Source organism: Bos mutus, chromosome 13 (assembly GCF_027580195.1).
Source record: "Bos mutus isolate GX-2022 chromosome 13, NWIPB_WYAK_1.1, whole genome shotgun sequence".
NCBI classification, from domain to species: Eukaryota; Metazoa; Chordata; class Mammalia; order Artiodactyla; family Bovidae; genus Bos; species Bos mutus.
In genome coordinates, this window is record NC_091629.1 from 4,524,402 (window position 1) to 4,543,506 (window position 19,105).

Below are 19,105 nucleotides of genomic sequence, written 5' to 3' on the forward strand. Positions count from 1 at the left end.
GAAATTAAGAAAAGAAATTGTGCAATGGTTCTAAAGGGGAAGGAGTTTATAACACAGTGCTCAATATATTGCCTTTGGCCAAAAAGTTCATCATGGTTTTTATCCTACGATATTAAGGAAAAATCCAAAGGAACTTCTGGGTCAACCCAATAGTATCTCACAGAACCAATATATTGCACATTGATCAAATCTACCATTTTTTGTATGTTTTAACCTGTCCCTTTCTTGAGTTTTGTTTGTTTTTTGTAAATCCACGGTCCCATCAAGACCTATGACTTCATTCATTCTCTTGAGCAGTGCATGACACACAGGAGGTACTCAACCAACCTCTGCTGAATGACCCACTTATCCTGCAAGCACCCTCAACTCCTTGCCTCTCAGTCATTTCACCATTTGTCCAGGACCAATCTGAAATCATTCCCCAGAGCACTAATTCCAAAGAAAAAATGTAAAACTGCTCCAGCTTCTGCCACCAAAACTCCAATTTCATCTGTGCCTTTAAGACTGTCTGCCTATTTGGATTCTCTGCTAAACTAGATAAGAGTGGAGACCATGCCTGCTCTGTGCATTGCTATTTCCCAGTGCCTGTTGTAGGGTCTGACACATAAGTGCCTAAGATATATTTTAAGAATCGATCGGAAGCAATGATTTCAAACATTTACAGCTTTTAAGACCCATCCCATATACTTCCTTCCCCTTCTGCTCATCAAACCCCACAGGAAACAATGCTAAAACCACTGGGCACAACTCCTTCCATTCCCTACAAATGTCTGCACCCACATTTACACTAGAGTCCGTCTCCTCCAGTCTGTGAAAGAAACTTCCTCCTTATTTGTGGCATCTCCACTGTCTTGGTTCCATTATTTTCTTCCAGCTTTCTAATGCGCTCAACTCTCATTTAAAACACTTACCTCCCCTTTACCCTCCAGCTGATGACCTCTCACATGTTCTAGTCTTGACTTCACCATCTCCATAAATCCACTCCTCACCCAACTTCACTCTCCTTTCTGGCCCAACTAAAGCCACTCTTTGTAGACACCCACTTTTCCCTAGTGTTCCTGTCTATTGCTCCACTGAGATCTTCACCCTGCTCCTTCCCTGACCTGAACAAAGTCCTTCTTTGCTCGCTGGGTCCTCTCCTCTTGTCACCCGACACCAACTTCACTCACATTCATGGATTTGGTCGTAAAAGTTTTCAATATGTCATGTCTTCAAAATCACCCTCTCTGGACCAGCACTGACTGGAAGTAACACCAGAATATAATGCTGTCTGCTGGACATTTTCAACTACTCTATAAAGATTTCACCACATCTAAATCTTATCAGTTTCCCCACAAAAACCTGCTCCTCTAAATGGTCTCACTTTTGCCCGATTCTTAATCCAGTAGTTTCCTCGAGGCTTCGGGGACCAAGGGTCACTGGGGCGGGGGCAGAGAGAGACCCACGGAAAAACCTCTGAATTCACTTTCTCTGATTCTTTGAACACAGACATCTATATCTAACCCAAACCTGAGAACCAATGGTCTAGCCTATTTTGTAAACTACTAAGGTTTCTATATTTTTCTCACCATTCTGTTACCTCTGGGAAAATAAGTATGTCCCAAGCAAACAGTTTTAAAACACTTAATGCTTGCCAGGCATTACGTCTGGTTCTTTTTCAGATGTTCTCATTCAGGTTCTTTAACAAACAGGTGGGGCAGGTGTTATGGTTTCCATTTTACAGACAGAATGATCATATGTGAAGCAACCATTTTCCCTTTCTTTCTGTTTCCTTTTCTATTTTAAGGTCACAAAAATGGCAAAACTAGGACTGAATACAGTTTTTCTTTTTTTTAATTCAGAGAATGAAAAATTATATAAAGTTCCTAAATTTCTTCAATTCTAAAATATTTTAGGGTCTCACACATACACTCATAAGTGATGCTAGTATTAGAAGTAATATTCCATATTCCTTCAACCCACAAAACTATTATTAAAACCCCTTAAGCTTTATTAAAAAAAATAAAGCTGTTTGCCCTTTTAAAAAATCTTCTTTAGTATCATTATGCTTCTCACTTTACTCGGGTCCATTCCTATTACCACACTGCACAATAATTCCAACTTACTTGCACAGCACTCCACCAAGTGTGTCCCATACACACAATCCCACGTGATCTCCATAACTCTCTAAGGTGTGTGGAAAGAATTATTACTCACATGTAACTGAGGGCTCAGAAAGATTGAGTGGTTTGGCCAGAGTTACAAAGTTAGTAAGTAAATGACCGAAATTTAGTTCTCTGCCCCCAATTCATCCTCTGTTTCACCACAGTATTTGTGACTCTCTGCCACATAGTTTGGGTCTTTTCCTTCTGGTGATGCTGATATCCTACAGGGAACTATTCAGTCTCTTTGTCAATGTCTTTTATGGTGAGTGACACGTACTTGTGAGATGGCTAGGGTAGACCGTAAAATACAGTTTTTTCTCCTATGGAAAACAAACTAGCTTACATGGAAACTGAGATGAATGTTGGCCTCACCTCCATTCAACTGAACTTGCTGGCTTTTTGAGGCTGACTGCAATGACTTGGCAGGACAAAAAGAATCAAGGCATGGTCTTTTTACAACCAGTATTTTAAAAAGTTAAATGATACAATATGTAAAAGCAAAAGGAAACAAAAATGCAGGCTATTTTAAGAGTCAGATTAAAAACGGTATAAATGTGCCCTGAGGACAAGAGATATTTAGTAAAATTGCTGAATTAATGAACGACTCAGAACCTGTTACCTCGGCTCAAAGTTTTCCCTGTAATTAGGGTGACTACCCCATCCAGAAAGAGCTTTGACAGCGAAAGCAGGAGCTGTTATTCACACCATGTAACAGGTGTAAACTGGACTGTCCCAGGCAAGCCAGGACGTATGGCAACCCTACTGAAAAGCAGTTAAATACTTTCATTTCATTCTTAAAGCAGATTTAACTGAAAGATAAAATTCAAGCAAGCATAGAAAAAGACTAGTAAGGATGCTAACAATGTTGATAGAGAAAGCACACTTTCTAAATAAAAATTTCTCTCCAGACCTTTGTTCACGCTGACTTTATCTGAGTAGCCACCCAGATAAAAACACAGGGAAGTTTCCTACAATCATGCAATGACTTCTCATGTGCCCATCCGGTGGCAATCAACACTGGATGACAATGGCTTCGATTTCCTGAACAGTTACACTGACACCATCTTTTAATGGCACGAAGCCAAAATCCAGGGGAAGAGGAGCTTGTAAGGGTTAAAATAAAAGAAGAGTACTTTAGAATGATGCTGAGAATTGGGGCGCGTGGAAGAGCATTTACAGTGGATTACTAAGCTTCCCAATTCACTAAAGAAGCAAAGTCCAGTAATATAAGACTCCTTTGTAGCTAACTAAAAATACATTGTCAGTGGATTTGTCCAGTTTTATGTATAAGCAATACTTCTTTCACCTGAACTAATACTAGTCGTCATATAAGCCCCTTATTGCCATGTGCTGCATTTTTTTTGCTAATCTTCAAGGATTTAGCTTCTTTGCCACATACCTCAGGGCACCAACTGATAAAGCTCTAACTCTCCATTTTTCCAGGACACCAGCAGTGCGGCCTTGCAAAAAATGAAAATCGCTCAAGAGATTTAAAGGGGAAATTTATTTTTAAAATCCTGACTTGAAGCAAAGAGGTGGATTTTTAAAAAGCTTATCTATAAAGAATCAGTTTAAATTTAAATTCTATCTTGGAACTCTTTCATGCATTCCAGCTTTAAAGTTTATCTTCTGACAGGGACTTTCTGCAAAGGTAATGGGCAGCTTTGTCAATATAATCTGGCCAAGTTTTTACTTTCTATTTTTTTAATGTTAAACTTCTTTCATTACACACACACACACACACACACACACACACACACACCTATATATGTGTGCCACTGGCAGCAAGTTCAGCCAGCACTGGTTCAGATATCTGTCTATGCTAATATATCAGAAAAACACCCCGAAATAGTACTGGTGGAAAGCTGAATTTAATAACCTAAAATTTTAGATGCTCAAGTATTCCAACTGGCAACTACTCTGCTGTCTTTCTTAACAATGAAGGTCTTTACATTATTTCCATTCAGAAACATAGTCTAGCTAACACTGATAAACTGTTTAAACTATTAAACAGATGGTCAGAAGATTTACGGTTGTGGTCAGGTATATAAGGAGTGGGATCCAGTGGGGAGAGTCAAACAGGATTCGGGCTCTCAGTAAGAGTTCAGTTCGTGCCTCCACAGCCTTGGGCATGGGCTTGAGGAAGCGTCTATAAACTCAAACAGATTCATTTAACATGAAGTTACTAGTTTCTTCATGGAACAGACAGTTGTAAGAAACAGGAAGGGAATATTCCCCCCTTCTTACTGAGGTTAGATTTTGTTTACTGAAAGCCCCTCATTTCACTAGTTCATCGTGAAAGCTGATGAGAACATGATGGAAATGAGTCAACAGTATACTTACAACAGAAAGGAAAGACGCCGGGGACCTTTTGTCAAGAGGCGCGAACCGGGGAGACCGCTCTCCCCCAACTTAGTCTTATATGTGCGCAGAAGTAAGACAACTAAAGTGAGGCGCAGCAGGCTGCCCCAAGGGGACGTGGTGAGGAGAGCTACTCTCACCCAGGTGCCCAGGTGCCCAAGCTCACAGGCTGGAAAGGTCAGGGTGGGAACTCGGGCTGACCTCCAGAGACAGCAACATTTATTCATTTTAAAGCCCTGATGGCTGATTTTGATAAGTTTTTATCGTTAAAAACTGCTCCATAACCATCAAAACTGATACAAGGGCCTGATTACCTCTGTTAGGTGAAATCTGTGTGGCTTGTAACTGAGCCTCCAACCACGATGGTCTGAGGGACTGGTCCTTCCCAAAGGCAGGGGTCGTTTTACCAGCTAACCTGATGCGCTTTACTCAAGTCACAGTGGCCACTGAAACCCCCACCATGGACTTTCCAGGCTTGAGATAGTGAAAGCAACCGTACTCTTGATTTGCTAAGGGCTCCTCTGCCAAGTTACTACGTACCTAATGGACAAGCGGCTAACTGCTGTAAACATTTCAAAATGGGAAGTCAAGTTTGTGTGTAAAGGACCTGGTTCTTGCTGGCTGTGACCTCAATCCTGGACAAGTCGCTCAGGCTGTTTCTCATCCATAAACATAAACATCCATAAACATGAGACATGTTTATGTCTCATCCATACGTGTTATAACAATACCCACCGGACCCATGTCACATGGGTGTCAGGGGAGAAACTAAGGCACGTGGAAGTGCTTTAAAATCTTCCAGGTACCACGGGAAAATAATGCAATAATAAAGCGATTTCAAAAATGGACAAAAAAAGAGTTGGATTTCTGTGTCTTGTTAACCTGCTGATGTTCAGTTATTAATTTCAGAATTTCCACTCTACTTCTTTATATTTTAGAATAATAGCCAAGGGGAACAGAGAAAGAATAAAGTTAGGCAGGAAAATTTGAGATTATCCTGGTTAGCTCATCAGCTAAACTAATTTTCCCAGTTAAGTCTGAAATGAAAATCAGTGCAAAAGTATGGATTATAGAGCTGCTGTAGGTCAAATACAGCATACTTTACCATGTGGGAAATATTACTGGGTATGATTTTGTAGCCAGCCTCAAAGAGAGATGCTCCCAGAGGGCAGGGAGAGGATCTTTGAGGGTCTGCATGTATAGCAGCAGGAATACTTGGACACTTTTTAAGAAAGTTTAAAAGAAATTGTCTAATCAACCAGTCAACCGCTGTAATCCAAAGAATGGTGGGGCGAGAGCAAAGCTATCAAGGCAGAGGTCACACCCTGTGCCACAGGGCTCGAGGTCCTTCCCGCTACAAACTGCAGGATGTATGGATACATCGGTTTCTTAGACTGTGTTCTATGGAAGCCTGAGCTACTTACATGGACAATATTCAGCATTAGTTTCTCCCCACTAACCAGGCTGTCAGATGAGCTAGATACTCAAGAGACGTGTCCTCATCTTATTAAAGCAGAAAACAGAAGGATAAGACATGTTACAGAAAGTAGAAGACAGGCATGACCTTAAATACTTGCAAAACGGCTCACCAACCAGAGAGCCATGTCAGGAAGCGAGGACCCGTGGGCCTTGCTGTCCTCTTAGGAGGGCAGGGCCATGGTTTCGCCCGCTCTGAGAAAACTAGGTCCTGCTTTTTCCAGGTACCTACCATTTGGGTACAGATCGGTATGCAGCAGACTTGATAATTACCAAAAAAAAAAATACTATTTACAATTGAAGAGTACGGATCTTTTTAAACTGGCCAGAGATTAGTGTGGCTAACAGAGATATGATGGCCTATGGATTGGATTCCTCTCAGGCTTATGAATTTTGAACGTTTTCTGGTGTATGGGGGGGCAGGGCAGGGGAGGGGGGAGGCTGATGACAGGTTTATGGGTTTGAGACTTAAAATTAAATTCTGTAAACACATTACAGACCAGCTTCCAGTTAAGCCGTGGGTGATTTACATCCGGAACAGACAGACAGCTGCTGGCTCTACCTGCGCTTTCCACCAGGACAGGGTTCAAACGGGGCCCCAAAGGTAGAGTGCTTACTTTCTCATGCTTGTGTCTCTCCTTCTCCTTCTCCCTCTTCTCTCTCTCGCGCTTCTCTTTCTCCCTCTCCTTTTCCTTCTTCTCTTTCTCCTTTTCTTTCTCTTTCTTTTTCTTCTTCTCCTTTTTGTCCTTCTTCCTCTCCTTCTCCTTGGGCTTCTCCTTCTCCTCAAAGAGCTTCTCGGGGAGCACGGGTGTCAGGGAGGGCAGCACGGCCGTGATGCGCATGGCGGCCGCGGGGCTGAACAGGGGCAGCGCCACGTCCTTGGGGGGCAGGACCAGCGGGGCTGGGGGGGCCTTCAGCTTCTCCTCGCGGCCTTTCTCTTTCACTTTCTCTTTGTCCCGCTTCTCTTTGTCCTTTTTGCCCTTTTCTCGGTCTTTTTTCTTGTCTTTGTGCTTCTCCTTTTCCTTCCTCACAATCCCATCTTTCAACCTGGCTTTTGGATCCACATCTTCGAACTCTTTTATCTTAAACTTGTAGGGATCGGCCTCTTCGTCTTTGAGAAAGTCCTTCCAGGGATACTTGGCTTCCTTGGTGGCCTCCCTGTCTTTCTCCTTCTCCTTCCCTTTCTCCTTCTCTTTGCTTTTCTCCTTGCTTTTGTCCCGGTCCCTCTCCTTATCTCGCTGCTTCTCTTTCTTCTTCATCTTCGTCTTCAGTTCCTTTTTCAACTTCTTTTTGACATCCAAGGAGGCCGGCGGTTTGGGTTTCTCCTCATACACCTTGTGCGCGGGCTCAGGGGTGGGAGGAGAGACCGAAGGGGAGGAAATGTAAGGGAAGCTGGGGGGCATGCTGGGAGGGGTCCCCATCTTGGCCTTCCGAACCACCTCGTCGATGGATGCGTCCATTGTCCACGAATTGTCCGAACTTGAAGTTCCGCCTGAAAGAGGCAGAGGGGTGGACCCGGACTTGGGGAAATTATTGGAGGAGGTGGAGGCTTTGGGGGTAGCAGAGTCTGAACCTGAAATTCTCTTAGGGCTGGTAAAAATGTCTCCTTCTGATTCAGACCCAGAAGAGAACTCGAAAGGATCGGGCTCGCGTTCCGCACAAGCCCGTGCGATCACAGCATCAATGGAGTCATCGATGGTCTTGTCGGTGACGACAGCCTTTCTGAGCTGACTCTCACTGTTCAGTCTCCCAGCATCAGGCAGTGTCTGTATCTGTTTCACCTGAACAGTCTCTTTACTGATTTTCTCACTTATTGTGGCTGAAGGAGTCCTGTTGGGTGTGTCAGGTCTGACAGGTACTTGGGGAATGTGAGTCATGACCTTGGGGCTCTTGGGGCTCTTCGGGCTCTTGGAACGTCCAGGAGATTTCTTTTCTTTGGATATGGTTTTTGGAGACCGAATAGGACTTCCGACCATGGCTGGTGACGGAATCATTTTGGGTGATTTCGTCTTCTGTCCTGGAGAACTGGTTTTAGTCTTTGTTTTGGGTGTAAACGACTTTGCTTCCAATGGTTTTGTGGTTGGCATCTGTGATTTTGCCACCGGAGCTAACATTGGTGGTTCTGGTGATGGAGGAGCTGGGTCCGTGCTGTCCTGGGTGTGGACGGGGGACAGCATGGGAGGGATCTTCTGGGGGTTTAGCGAGCTGAGCGGCTCTCGAGCCTCCAGTAACACCACGTCCAGGGCGTCCCCCTTGGTGCTTAGCAGGCGTGGCCGCTTCATCGCGGGCATTTCTTCAGCTTCCGGACTGTCCAGAGGCCTCTTACCCAAGAAATTCTCATCATTAATAATCTCCTCTTCCTCCAGCTCGTCATCTTCCTCCAGGGGAACCTGCATGGCTTCTGCTGACGTGCCTCCATCTGTGGGTACCTGCTCTTCTTCTTCTTCTGGGGAAGGAAGAAAAAAGAAGTGTTATTAGGATATATATATTTAAAAAATACCCTAAGGGGGGAAAAAAAAACAATGCTTCAAACATGATTTCTAGGAAAGAAAGGAAATTATTGACAGTTGTTAGAGAGTAGACCGGTTAAGTTTTCTAGGACCTTCCAAACACGCATGCCGTCTTTGAGGAGTGGCAACCAGTGACAGGAGACACACGAACTGTTTTCCTTTTGAGCAACGTGGCCTTAAATGCAGGATCTGAAGACTGCTAAAGATTTCTTGTTTGCCCTTTGCTTCCTTAATTCTTTTCCCAGCTTGACTAAATACTGCCTTTCTCTTTTTCTCTTCCTCTTGTGTACATGCCCCCCCCACACCCTTCTAAAAACCAAGAGACAGGTTAGCATGTAAACTACTAACCTCAGAAATGACAGAAAAGAATACTTTTTAATAGTTCATATGCTACTTCTTCCTCCCGTCTGCTGACTTAGGGATAGCCACTTTGAGAAGTAGTGTGGCGATATGGAAGACACTTGGCTTGGCCTTAGAGATGCGGTGTTTCCACAGGCGTTCAGGCATCGCAGAGCAATGGGCCCGAGGCAGTCTCTCAATCTCTTGGAGGCTGTTTTCTGACCTTTCAAAAGGGGCTAATGTTACCTGCCCCGCCAACCTGACCAAGTTGTTGTGGGGTCAGATTCTTTCCTTCTGCACATATTAACCAAGCATCTACCATGCACAATGATAAAGGCTGAAAGGGCTGCTGGAGGAAGTCAGGAATAAACCACGACCTAAAAGCCCTTACAGTTCAGCAGGAGACACCATGCAGGTGGACCGCCTGTAGAAAGTGATCAGGACTATAAGACAAAGCCTCATAGCAGCTCAAAGGAGAAACAGACTACCTCCGTGTCAAAGACCTGGAAAAGACCTGACGAATGAGGGAGCGTTTTGGGTATTTGGAGACTGGGAATGGAGAAGTACAGGATGAAGGAACAGATGACACAGAGATGGAGGGGGCCACAAGGAAACTGTATAAGAACCTCAGAAAGTATTAGAAAAATTTATGATGGCTGCTTACATTTAAGTGAAAAAAAATTTTTAACATAATGCTTGATTCAAAGTAGGTCTCCACAAACTAGAGAGGATCATTCCAGTTCTGTTATTTTATTTTTAATGTTTAATTTTCATTTTTTTATTTCAAGTCCCTAATAACTTGTATGCATCTAGAAGTTTTATGTGCTTTAGAGGAATATAAATGAATTATAAAAATACTTAAAAACACAAATGCTTCTTTTTATTAATTTACAAATATTTTATGCTTAAAGATTTTATAAGAAAGCATCAATGGTGGCATCAAAATTAATCAAAATGGAAGAGGGGATTTTGCTGGAAGAGAAAGACTTAAGCTTTAATAAGAACAGGAAAAGTGTGAAAATATAACAGTTTTCTGAATTAGAAACAGATACATAACAGAGAGTGTGACTGCATGCAAGGCATAAAGCATAACGATGAATGAGTACCTGTAAAACCACCACCCAACTTCAAGAAGACAGCCCTAGCAGCGCCATCGAGACGCCCCTTGGTTACTTTCTGATGGATGCTCTCCCCCCTCCTCTCCACCCCATTCCAGGTAACTCCTCTTCTTTTTACTATCCTTCCCTTGTTTCCTGTACAGTTTTACCACATTTGTATGCAGCGACTTATTTTTGAACTTTATGTAAGCGGTATCATACTATAATATCTTTCAGCTTTTCCCCCCCTAACATTATGTTTCTGGGCATCTCTTATGTCCATGCAGGTAGCTGTAGTCAGTTCATTTTCACTGTTGTAGAAATGCACCATGCTTATTTATCCATTCTTCTGGTACTGAAAGTTTTCCACTTGAGCAAATATATTTTATTTTTAAAATATTACAAAGTGCAAACAAATGAATACAACTGATCTAGCTTATGCTTGTTCAAACAGACTTAATTGATGATTCTGCATAATTAGTGTCTGGTTTTCTATTACATGAGTTATTTTAATTCTGTGGTCTAAGAGTTTGGAATAAGATAAATATGTAATAGCTACTGAATGGTTTATTCTCTACTGTCACCCAAACCCCCTCTTGCAGGTTAATTTCAGCTTGATTACAGGTGAATGGCAATGAAGTACTCATTGTGTGTATGTGTGTAATGAGCACAATTCACAAAAAATCTGGAAAATACCCTAAAAGTGGTTTTTAGCATTTTCCTATACTTATCCATGGAAACAGCTTTATTATAAAATAGCATATAATTCGGTTAACAGAAGTTTAATATTACAAGATACCTGATCTTTTGACATGTTACTACACAAAGGTATAAAAAATAGTATAAAAAATTAAAAAAAAAAAATTTGAGTCACAACTCTTTCTAATATAACACAAATATAGATACAAGAACAGAAGCTGTGCTCTAAAGTCAAACAGGTGATGTTACTTGATATGAGAAGTATTTTAAAGATTATTTCCAGAGAACTAAGAACTCACTTTCTACTGTTTAAAAATGTTTAAAATAGAGGGAAAGACTCTTCCGAATCCATGTAACAAACAAATATTGGGGGGAAAAAAACAGCTCAAGGAAAATTACTGTGACATTTAAAATAAGTTCTTTTTGACTTCTCAGTGCTTCAGGTCCTTGATCCAGAAGATGGGGACACCCTAGTATTGCTTATCTTGTGAGGACAGTGAAAAATAATTGCTAATTAGAGTTGAGTAAGTATTCAAACTACTAAATAATAACAATGAACAATAAAAGAGATAAACCTTTTAAAACTGACTTTACAATCCTTTTTGAGAAGAAAAAAAAAAAAAAAAAGCTCTCCTCACTATAATCTCTCTAAGACCACATAACAGGGCAAGTCTGGAGTTAGCATCTACAGGTCAAGTGGACAATCACTGCAGTCATCTGCCCTAATAACTCTATCCTGCAGTGAGAGCAGTCTGGAGCTGTTGGGGAGACTCTGGAAGGATAACAGAAATTTTACTCAAGGAGGCTAGTTCTGCAGAAGTGTTACGGTCATGCTGCCAAAGGTAGGGTTAAGAATTATTTACAAAACTGGTGTTTCCCTTCCTGCTTATGCTAAGATTTGGCTAAAGGTAACAGTGATGACTTTTGATCTGATTATTCTTTGTGAGAGGGTTTACTCAAAATGCTGATATGTATTATAATTGACTAGTAGCACCGTCATTCATCAAAGACTACCATAAATTATGATTTAAGTCCTACACTTCTAAGAGGAAAAAAAGGCCATTAAAAAAGATGACATATGAAGAACAACGTAGAAACCAGGGTAGGAACCCGTATTTTTTTCTTTAATGTTAAATTACTGGGAGAGATTCATGTCTACTACCAAGAACCTTACTCTTCATATAAATTCACTAAAATGTGTGAACACTATAATCCAATCTAAGTAAAAACCTGACATATTAAGAAGTAACTTCTCATTCTGTCAAACGTTGTCCATATATAACAATACTTTTTCATTTGTCAAAATGGGAACAATAGGCAACATATGGAGAAGGCAATGGCACCCCATTCCAGTACTCTTGCCTGGAAAATCCCATGGATGGAGGAGCCTGGTAGGCTGCAGTCCATGGGGTCACTAGAGTCGGACACGACTGAGCGACTTCACTTTCACTTTTCACTTTCATGCATTGGAGAAGGAAATGGCAACCCACTCCAGTGTTCTTGCCTGGAGAATCCCAGGGACGGGGGAGCCTGGTGGGCTGCCATCTATGGGGTCGCACAGAGTCAGACACGACTGAAGCGACTTAGCAGTAGCAGCAGCAAGCAACATATGAATGATTCAGCACAAATTTATCTGCACATTTAGAAATATCACTTAAAATATTTTTAATTGGTAGCAGAAAATTACAACAATGCAGAAAAAGACGGAGTTAGAGATAATCTCTCTTTAAACAATCAATGATCTCAAGTCAACATTTGATTGTGAAAATTTTTCAACTTGAAATAATTTCAAACTGATAGAAAAGTTCTAAGTGCTACAAATTACTCACAAATAGCTTTTACCCATATTTACCAAATCAATATTTTGCTAATGCAGAACAACTGTCAGATTCTTTTAATGATATGTAAGAAAATAAATGGATCTATATTGATGTCCATTGTTTAAAAAATTCCACAGATATTAAGAGGAGTCGGGGAGACGCTACAAACACCACTCCAACTTCCTTCACTGATGACACAGATAAATAATCCACACTTCCTACATTTCCCACGGGAGTGATGAGCAAAACATGCTTCTCCACCAAACTTCTCTGCAGCCTCCTCTTTGGTCTAACATGTGCAAGGGTACCTGTTCCCCAGGTGACTCAGTGGTAAAGAACCCGCCTGCCAATGCAGGAGACCAGGGTTCAATCCCTGGTTTGGGAAGATGCCCTGGAGTAGGGCATGGTTACCCACTTCAGTATTCTTGCCTGGGAAATTCCATGGGCAGAGGAGGCTGGCAGGCTACAGTCCAGAGAGTCACAAGAGCCTAACATGACTGAATGACTAACACACTACTAAGTTATTAAAAATATTGATTCAGAATATCTTTTTTTTTTTAAGAAAAATCTTTTAAACCAGAATAATAAATGCCTTTAAAGAAATACTATAATCTTAAAAGATGATGGATGTTAGGAAATTGTTTGCATGGGCATGAAAGGTTTTTATCTCGTTAACTATACAGATGCATGATTTCAAGCAGAAAATATACTTGTGCTTCTGAACTTTATAAGGACAATAAAATGCTACCTGTCCATCTCACCAAAAACTAAATGTACTTAAAACTAGATTTCATGTAGTTTTTTAGAAATGTACATGCAGAAATTAATTTCCAGCAACAATGACAGAAACCTTCCCACTGTCTAATTAGATTATGCATACTAATGTTTTCATAATAGATATGAAAAGATTTAAAATGGACGCTTTTCAGAAAACATCTTTCTATATATTATGTTTATTACAACCAGTTGGAGTGACTCAAAACTATTTACATTCATTCATTCACTCCTTACTCATCACTCATTTATCCGTTCACCTTCCAAGTGCCTTGTAAACACCAGTAGAGCAAGCACTATGTTAGGCCCTAGGAACACACAGTCAAATGAGACATGACTTCCTATCCTGAAGAAGCCACCACATTGTGTGGCCACTGATTCAAGTGCCGTGGCAGGCACTGGCATACGGTACACAAGCTGTCACATCCAGGGACATGGGAACAGAAACCCCAAGGCCCACCAGAGAGGAAGCTTGATGGAAACTGCCTCTGGGGCCTGTTTCCAGAGCCACAACTTGACCTAGCACAGCCCACTGACTTTCTCAGACCTGAGTCTCCCCATCTGCAAACTATAAGATTGACATCTGACTCCTGCTTCGAAGAACTTAAGATTTCTAATATTAGGGCCATCTCCACATGCAGGGGGATGCTCTATAGGGCAGGACAGAGCCCTTTCTGCCCCTAATATCTCTCTGATCACATGCCTCAGAGCTTGGCATTCTGACCACTTGATTCATGTCTTGGATAAGGGCTGTATTTTTAAAAATGCTGCTGCCAGAATATTTTTAAGACTGTAAACCTGACAAATGATTGAGTCTACCCTACTTTTTGAGGTAAGGAGACTCTGAGTAAGTGAAACTTCAGTGAAGCAATTTGATAGAATGCTGAGGATTGAGAGGGTCTGGTACCCAGGGTGCTCTGAGGAGGGACAGGCTCTAGCAGGATGCTATGGGGCGAGGACAAAGACCTTGGGCAGCTGGAGAATGACAGGCAGACACGGGACACCTTGGAAATGCAGGAAGAGCAGCAGCAGCATTAAAACCACCCAGTCCAGCCAACATTTTCTCTCTTAGTTCCAAATGAGGCCAAAAAATTTTTTTACATCCCATCTGTCTCTTCACAAGATACTTTAAAAATTGTCCTATCTATAACATGACTGAAATTAGACCCTTTAAAACACAGCTCAACATGTATGAGTGGGTAGGTATTTTCAAAACCAAGCTATTTACCTGAAAAAGAAATGAAATTACTAGCAAAGACAAGACAATTAGGCCATGACAATTCATACAGTACAACCAATCAATAACATAATAAATTAATAGCAGAGTGAAGCTGATGCATTACAAATACCTATATATACACTGACCTGCAGAAAAGCACTTTTTTCACTAACATTTGGCACAATAAAAAACTAAAATGCTATATAAGCAGGCCAACCTGAAATGACACCTGGTATTATAAATGGCCTAATCTATATGTTAATAGTGTTGTATCACATAACTGCAGCGAGGCCAAGATAACAGTATGACTTTGGGGTTTCTATGGCTACACCCTGGGCGAGCGTGCCTGAGAGGGCTGGCTGCTGACACCACACGGGCGCTCTGAGTGCTTCTTCTGGGTTATTTATGATATGATTTATGATAACGACAACATCTCCTATTTTCTCTCCTCCTCAGATACAATAAATTGCTATCGTTAATCACCCTTCTTGGTGCAACTATGATTACAACAGCATAATAGGGCCTAGCTATGGCAATATTGTGGATTTTTTTTTTGAAAGAAATAAATACAAGGAGATCTCTTCAGACAACGTCAATATCTCTAATATTTTAATCATCTGCCTTTAAGTCTTTCAGAATAAATTCTATTACAACTAAGATTCCATATCCCAGGATGTAAGCCTTTCGTGCAGATCAAATCCAAGATCGAGCCCCACACATTCACAAGTCACTCCCACCAGGACATTCTTATACTCACGACAGTAAGACTACGCACAGGGTATGGAATCCTTTCCGAGACAGATGACGGCAGTTGTTGCTCTCCTGTAGCAATGAGGCTAATCTTACTGCTGATTCTCCATCCCCAGAGCTAGTCAAACAAGGCAAATCAGCCAGTGGTCTATCAGAAGGGAAGAGAGAGAGAATAGAAACTCTGCCATCATGCAGACGTGTGTGACTTGCCTTTGCCCACCACTGGTGGTGTGGTTGCTTAGTCTTTGTGAATTTCTGTTTCCTTTCTTGCCCATTCCAGGCAACAGCCAGCACTGCCTCTTTGGCTTCTGAGTATCAGAGGGACCCCTTCCTCCCTGCCCCAATGCCCTTTCTATGGGTGACTCTAGGTCTTGGCAGGATGTGGAGCCTACTTGATCTGGGAGGCTGTGTGACTTGCTCTGGCTGATGAATCAGAGTTGGCAACAGTGACACGAGCGGAGGACTGAAAACCATTTGCAGACTGGGGCTTGCCCTCCTGCTGCTCCTGGGAGACCTGCAAACCCCTAGAGCGAATGAGCCTTGGTTAGACTCTGGGAGGTGAGAAACGCATTGCTCAGAGCCCCGGTCACACCCGTCAGACATATAAGGGAGGCCACTGATCACCAGCTGATGGCAAAAGTATATCCATACCCAGCAGAAGAACCGCACTGCTGTGCCAACCCCAAGTGCCAACTCGCAGGATTGTGAGTGAGTAAACAGTTGTAATTTTAAGCCACTGATTCCTGAGGTAGCTTGCCACATAGCAACATGTTAACTATGTGTTCACACGAACAGTAGATTTGTGTGATCTATGGTGGTTATGTTCTACAAAGGGGCTGCAAATACTAAATTAGTGAAAACTGAACCACTCTTCCCAGAGGAAATACAAGGCTAGGTTCCTCAGAGGTTCTGGTCACATTTCTGACAGCAGATCAATATGTAATCTTGTTTCATGTGTGTTTCTGTCTAAAGGCATCTCATTTAATATATATGTGGACTCACTCACAGTGAGCTCACTGCCAATGGCTCTGTAACCACGACTGCATGGAGCTGCTCTGTTCTCACCATATAGCACAGCACAGTCTTCTTGCATTCGGGATCACCAGCCAGCATCCTGCCTGGGGGCCACTTTGGAGAGCAGAATCACCAACAAGCCAAAAATGCGAGAAGCATGGCAAGAAATAGACTGAGAAAGCACACCTGTCGACAGTCTGAGTTGAAATAAGAAGGCAGGGTGTCGCCATGTTTGGACTCAGAAACATGCACAACCCAAATGTCCTTGCACCTGCCCATGAATGGCCAAAAAAACAGTGGTGGCGGAGGTGAAAGCGGAAGGGCAGTAGGGTAAGGAGAGTGTCACAAGATAAAGGCCATTTCATTCATTCATTCATTCCTTCCTTTACCCAGCAAATGTTTATTATGATCAATATACAGCAGGCCACACGGACCTAAGTAAACAAAAGACGAGGTTTCCCTTCCCAGAGACTTTACATGTCGGTACACTGGATAGGCAACTAGTAAGTATAAACAATATTTCATAGTGATTAGGTGCTCAGAAGTTCATAAAACAGGATCACAGGTCTGGGGAGGGAAAGGGCTATTTTAGGCAGAACATTCACTGAGGAAGTGACATATGGGCTGAGACCAGATTCCTGAGAAAATAACAGTTCTCTAGCCACTCGGGGGAAAAATGCTAAAGGACTAGTCAGATTTAACACAACCACACTCAATAGAAAATCAATTATTATATGAAATCACACACATGTAAAAAGTCACTGAACTTGCATATCAGCACTGCTTTCCCAGTTTACACGGTGAAGCAAACAGACACGTGCCAGAGGCCAATGTACTTAAAGTACATCAAGAAAGGACGTTTATCCTTGGGATGATACCTCATTCTATTTTGCACAGTTTGCCACCATAAAAATAAAGTAAAAAATAACAACTACATTTAAGTAGTTGATGATTGACGCTATGCTTTTATACCGCACAGGCTTCTAGGTAGGGAGTACACATGATTTTAACCAAACCTTTATTCTAATGCAGGGTTGTCCCTGTGCTCTAAATGACCTTGACAAAATTCTGGAAGAAATATCCCAAGACCTGGGGCTCTGAAGCTATTTTAGAATTAGCTCTGAATAATTGTCCCACAATATGAGTTTCTTGATTAATTGCTTCAGATAAGGTCTCCTTTTCCTTGCCGGCCTCCAGTGGCTCCCTCTAGTTCCCATAATCACTTTTGTCTCATTCTTCTGAACCCTGGAAGGCCAAGAGAAAAATCAGAGATACACCAATTCCATTACTCGAGGATTAGCTAAGAGATAACCCTTTGTATTCCATTACTGACCATTATTTGAGTAATTATTCAGTAACTACCATACGTCTGAAAGATGCACTAATTGTTTTCTGAGGCTCACTGCTGCTCTGCACCAGACAAATTGTGAATGTCATGTTCTTTAACCCCACAAATCTACATTTGGGTCACAGGAGAGAAATGGCAAGTAACTTGGACTGGATTTCCTTTTTCTTGGATTTCTTTCGCTACCTGAAAAAGAAAAGCTTAAACAAGAACAATTAGTCTGCTGAAGGTCTTACCGACTAAATAGAAAATTAGGACTCTATTTTTGACCAGATTTCTGTCTTGCAAGAGTCAGATTTCTGCATAATTTAGACAGAAAATTGGCAGAGGATGGCTGTTCCATCTAATTTCAGCAAAATTAGTATTCATCCACCTGAATTTTTGGCAGAATTCCAGTATATTTATCCAAAGCAATAAGTAGACAGAAAATAAAAAGAAAATTAACAATCATGCCTAAATAAGTTAGTTTCTCTCTTTACCTCTGTTTTCTCTCACATACAGCAACATAAAAAAAAAAGTGAATAACTTTAAAAGCATATTTCATGAATAGATTCACAGTCTTGTGTTCTCCCCTTAGTATCAACTGCAGACAGAACAAGAAAATCCACCCAATTTTCAAAGTACAAAGAACCTGAGGATGGTCAACAGACTCAAACAAAGTCTACAAAGGGGGAATGTGTCTTTTTTCATTGCTTATCCTCCAAATAAAGCACATCAGTTATATCAGCTCTTGATTACCCTTACTAACAGATGGGAATGATAGAGACAGTGATTCCAAATTCACTAGAAATTGCTTTGGAATACATACATCCTGAAGAAAGCTGAAAATCCAAAGAGCTCATGTTTGCTTACCTTAAGGCAATGGCACCCCACTCTGGTACTCTTGCCTGGAAAATCCCATGGATAGAGGAGCCTGGTAGGCTGTAGTCCATGGGGTCGCTAAGAGTCGGACACGACTGAGTGACTTCACTTTCACTTTTCACTTTCATACACTGGAGAAGGAAATGGCAACCCACTCCAATATTCTTGCCTGGAGAATCCCAGGGACGGGGCAGCCTGGTGGGCTGCCATCTATGGGGTCACACAGAGTCGGACATGACTGAAGCGACTTAGCAGCAGCTTAGCAGCAGTTTCTTCTAGAACTCTAGTAGGCACCAGGAAAAACAAACAAACAAAAAACCCAAGAGGCACAAATCATGCGTTTAATTTACCAAGCACCTACCATTTGCAAGCTTTGAGCTCAGAGAAAACTGGAAAGTGTCTGAGTTTGGCAGCTCAGAGATGTCCCCGGAAGCTAGCAGGGTGTTGGATGACATGAAGACTGGTGTAAGGTTTAGAAGCCATGTGGAAAAGGTCAGCAAAAGGGGAGCGTCCATTCACCAGTCTGCTGTGTACCTACTATACACTGGGTACCAAGTGCTAAGGACTGAAGTAAAAGACCTTCCAAATGCTCACCTATGGGAAAGTTACAAGTAGGGAAACACATGTATCATTTAAAATAAGACAGTTTGCAATAATAAAAACTAAGCAGAGTGCCAAGGCTCTCAGAAACAAACA

The 19,105-nt window shown here is 41.8% G+C and overlaps 1 protein-coding gene across 3 annotated transcripts in view; it reads right to left on the minus strand.

Moving 5' to 3' along the window:
• TAF3 (TATA-box binding protein associated factor 3) overlaps positions 1-19,105 on the minus strand; it is a 122,683-nt gene that overhangs the window by 26,833 nt on the left and 76,745 nt on the right. For 2 of the 3 annotated variants that reach the window (XM_005895495.2, XM_070380904.1), the window contains exon 3: positions 6,599-8,427. In XM_005895495.2, the coding sequence (XP_005895557.1) occupies positions 6,599-8,427 (1,829 nt within the window). The remainder of the gene's footprint in view (positions 1-6,598; positions 8,428-19,105) is intronic. The other variant, XM_070380903.1, reaches the window with a different exon arrangement.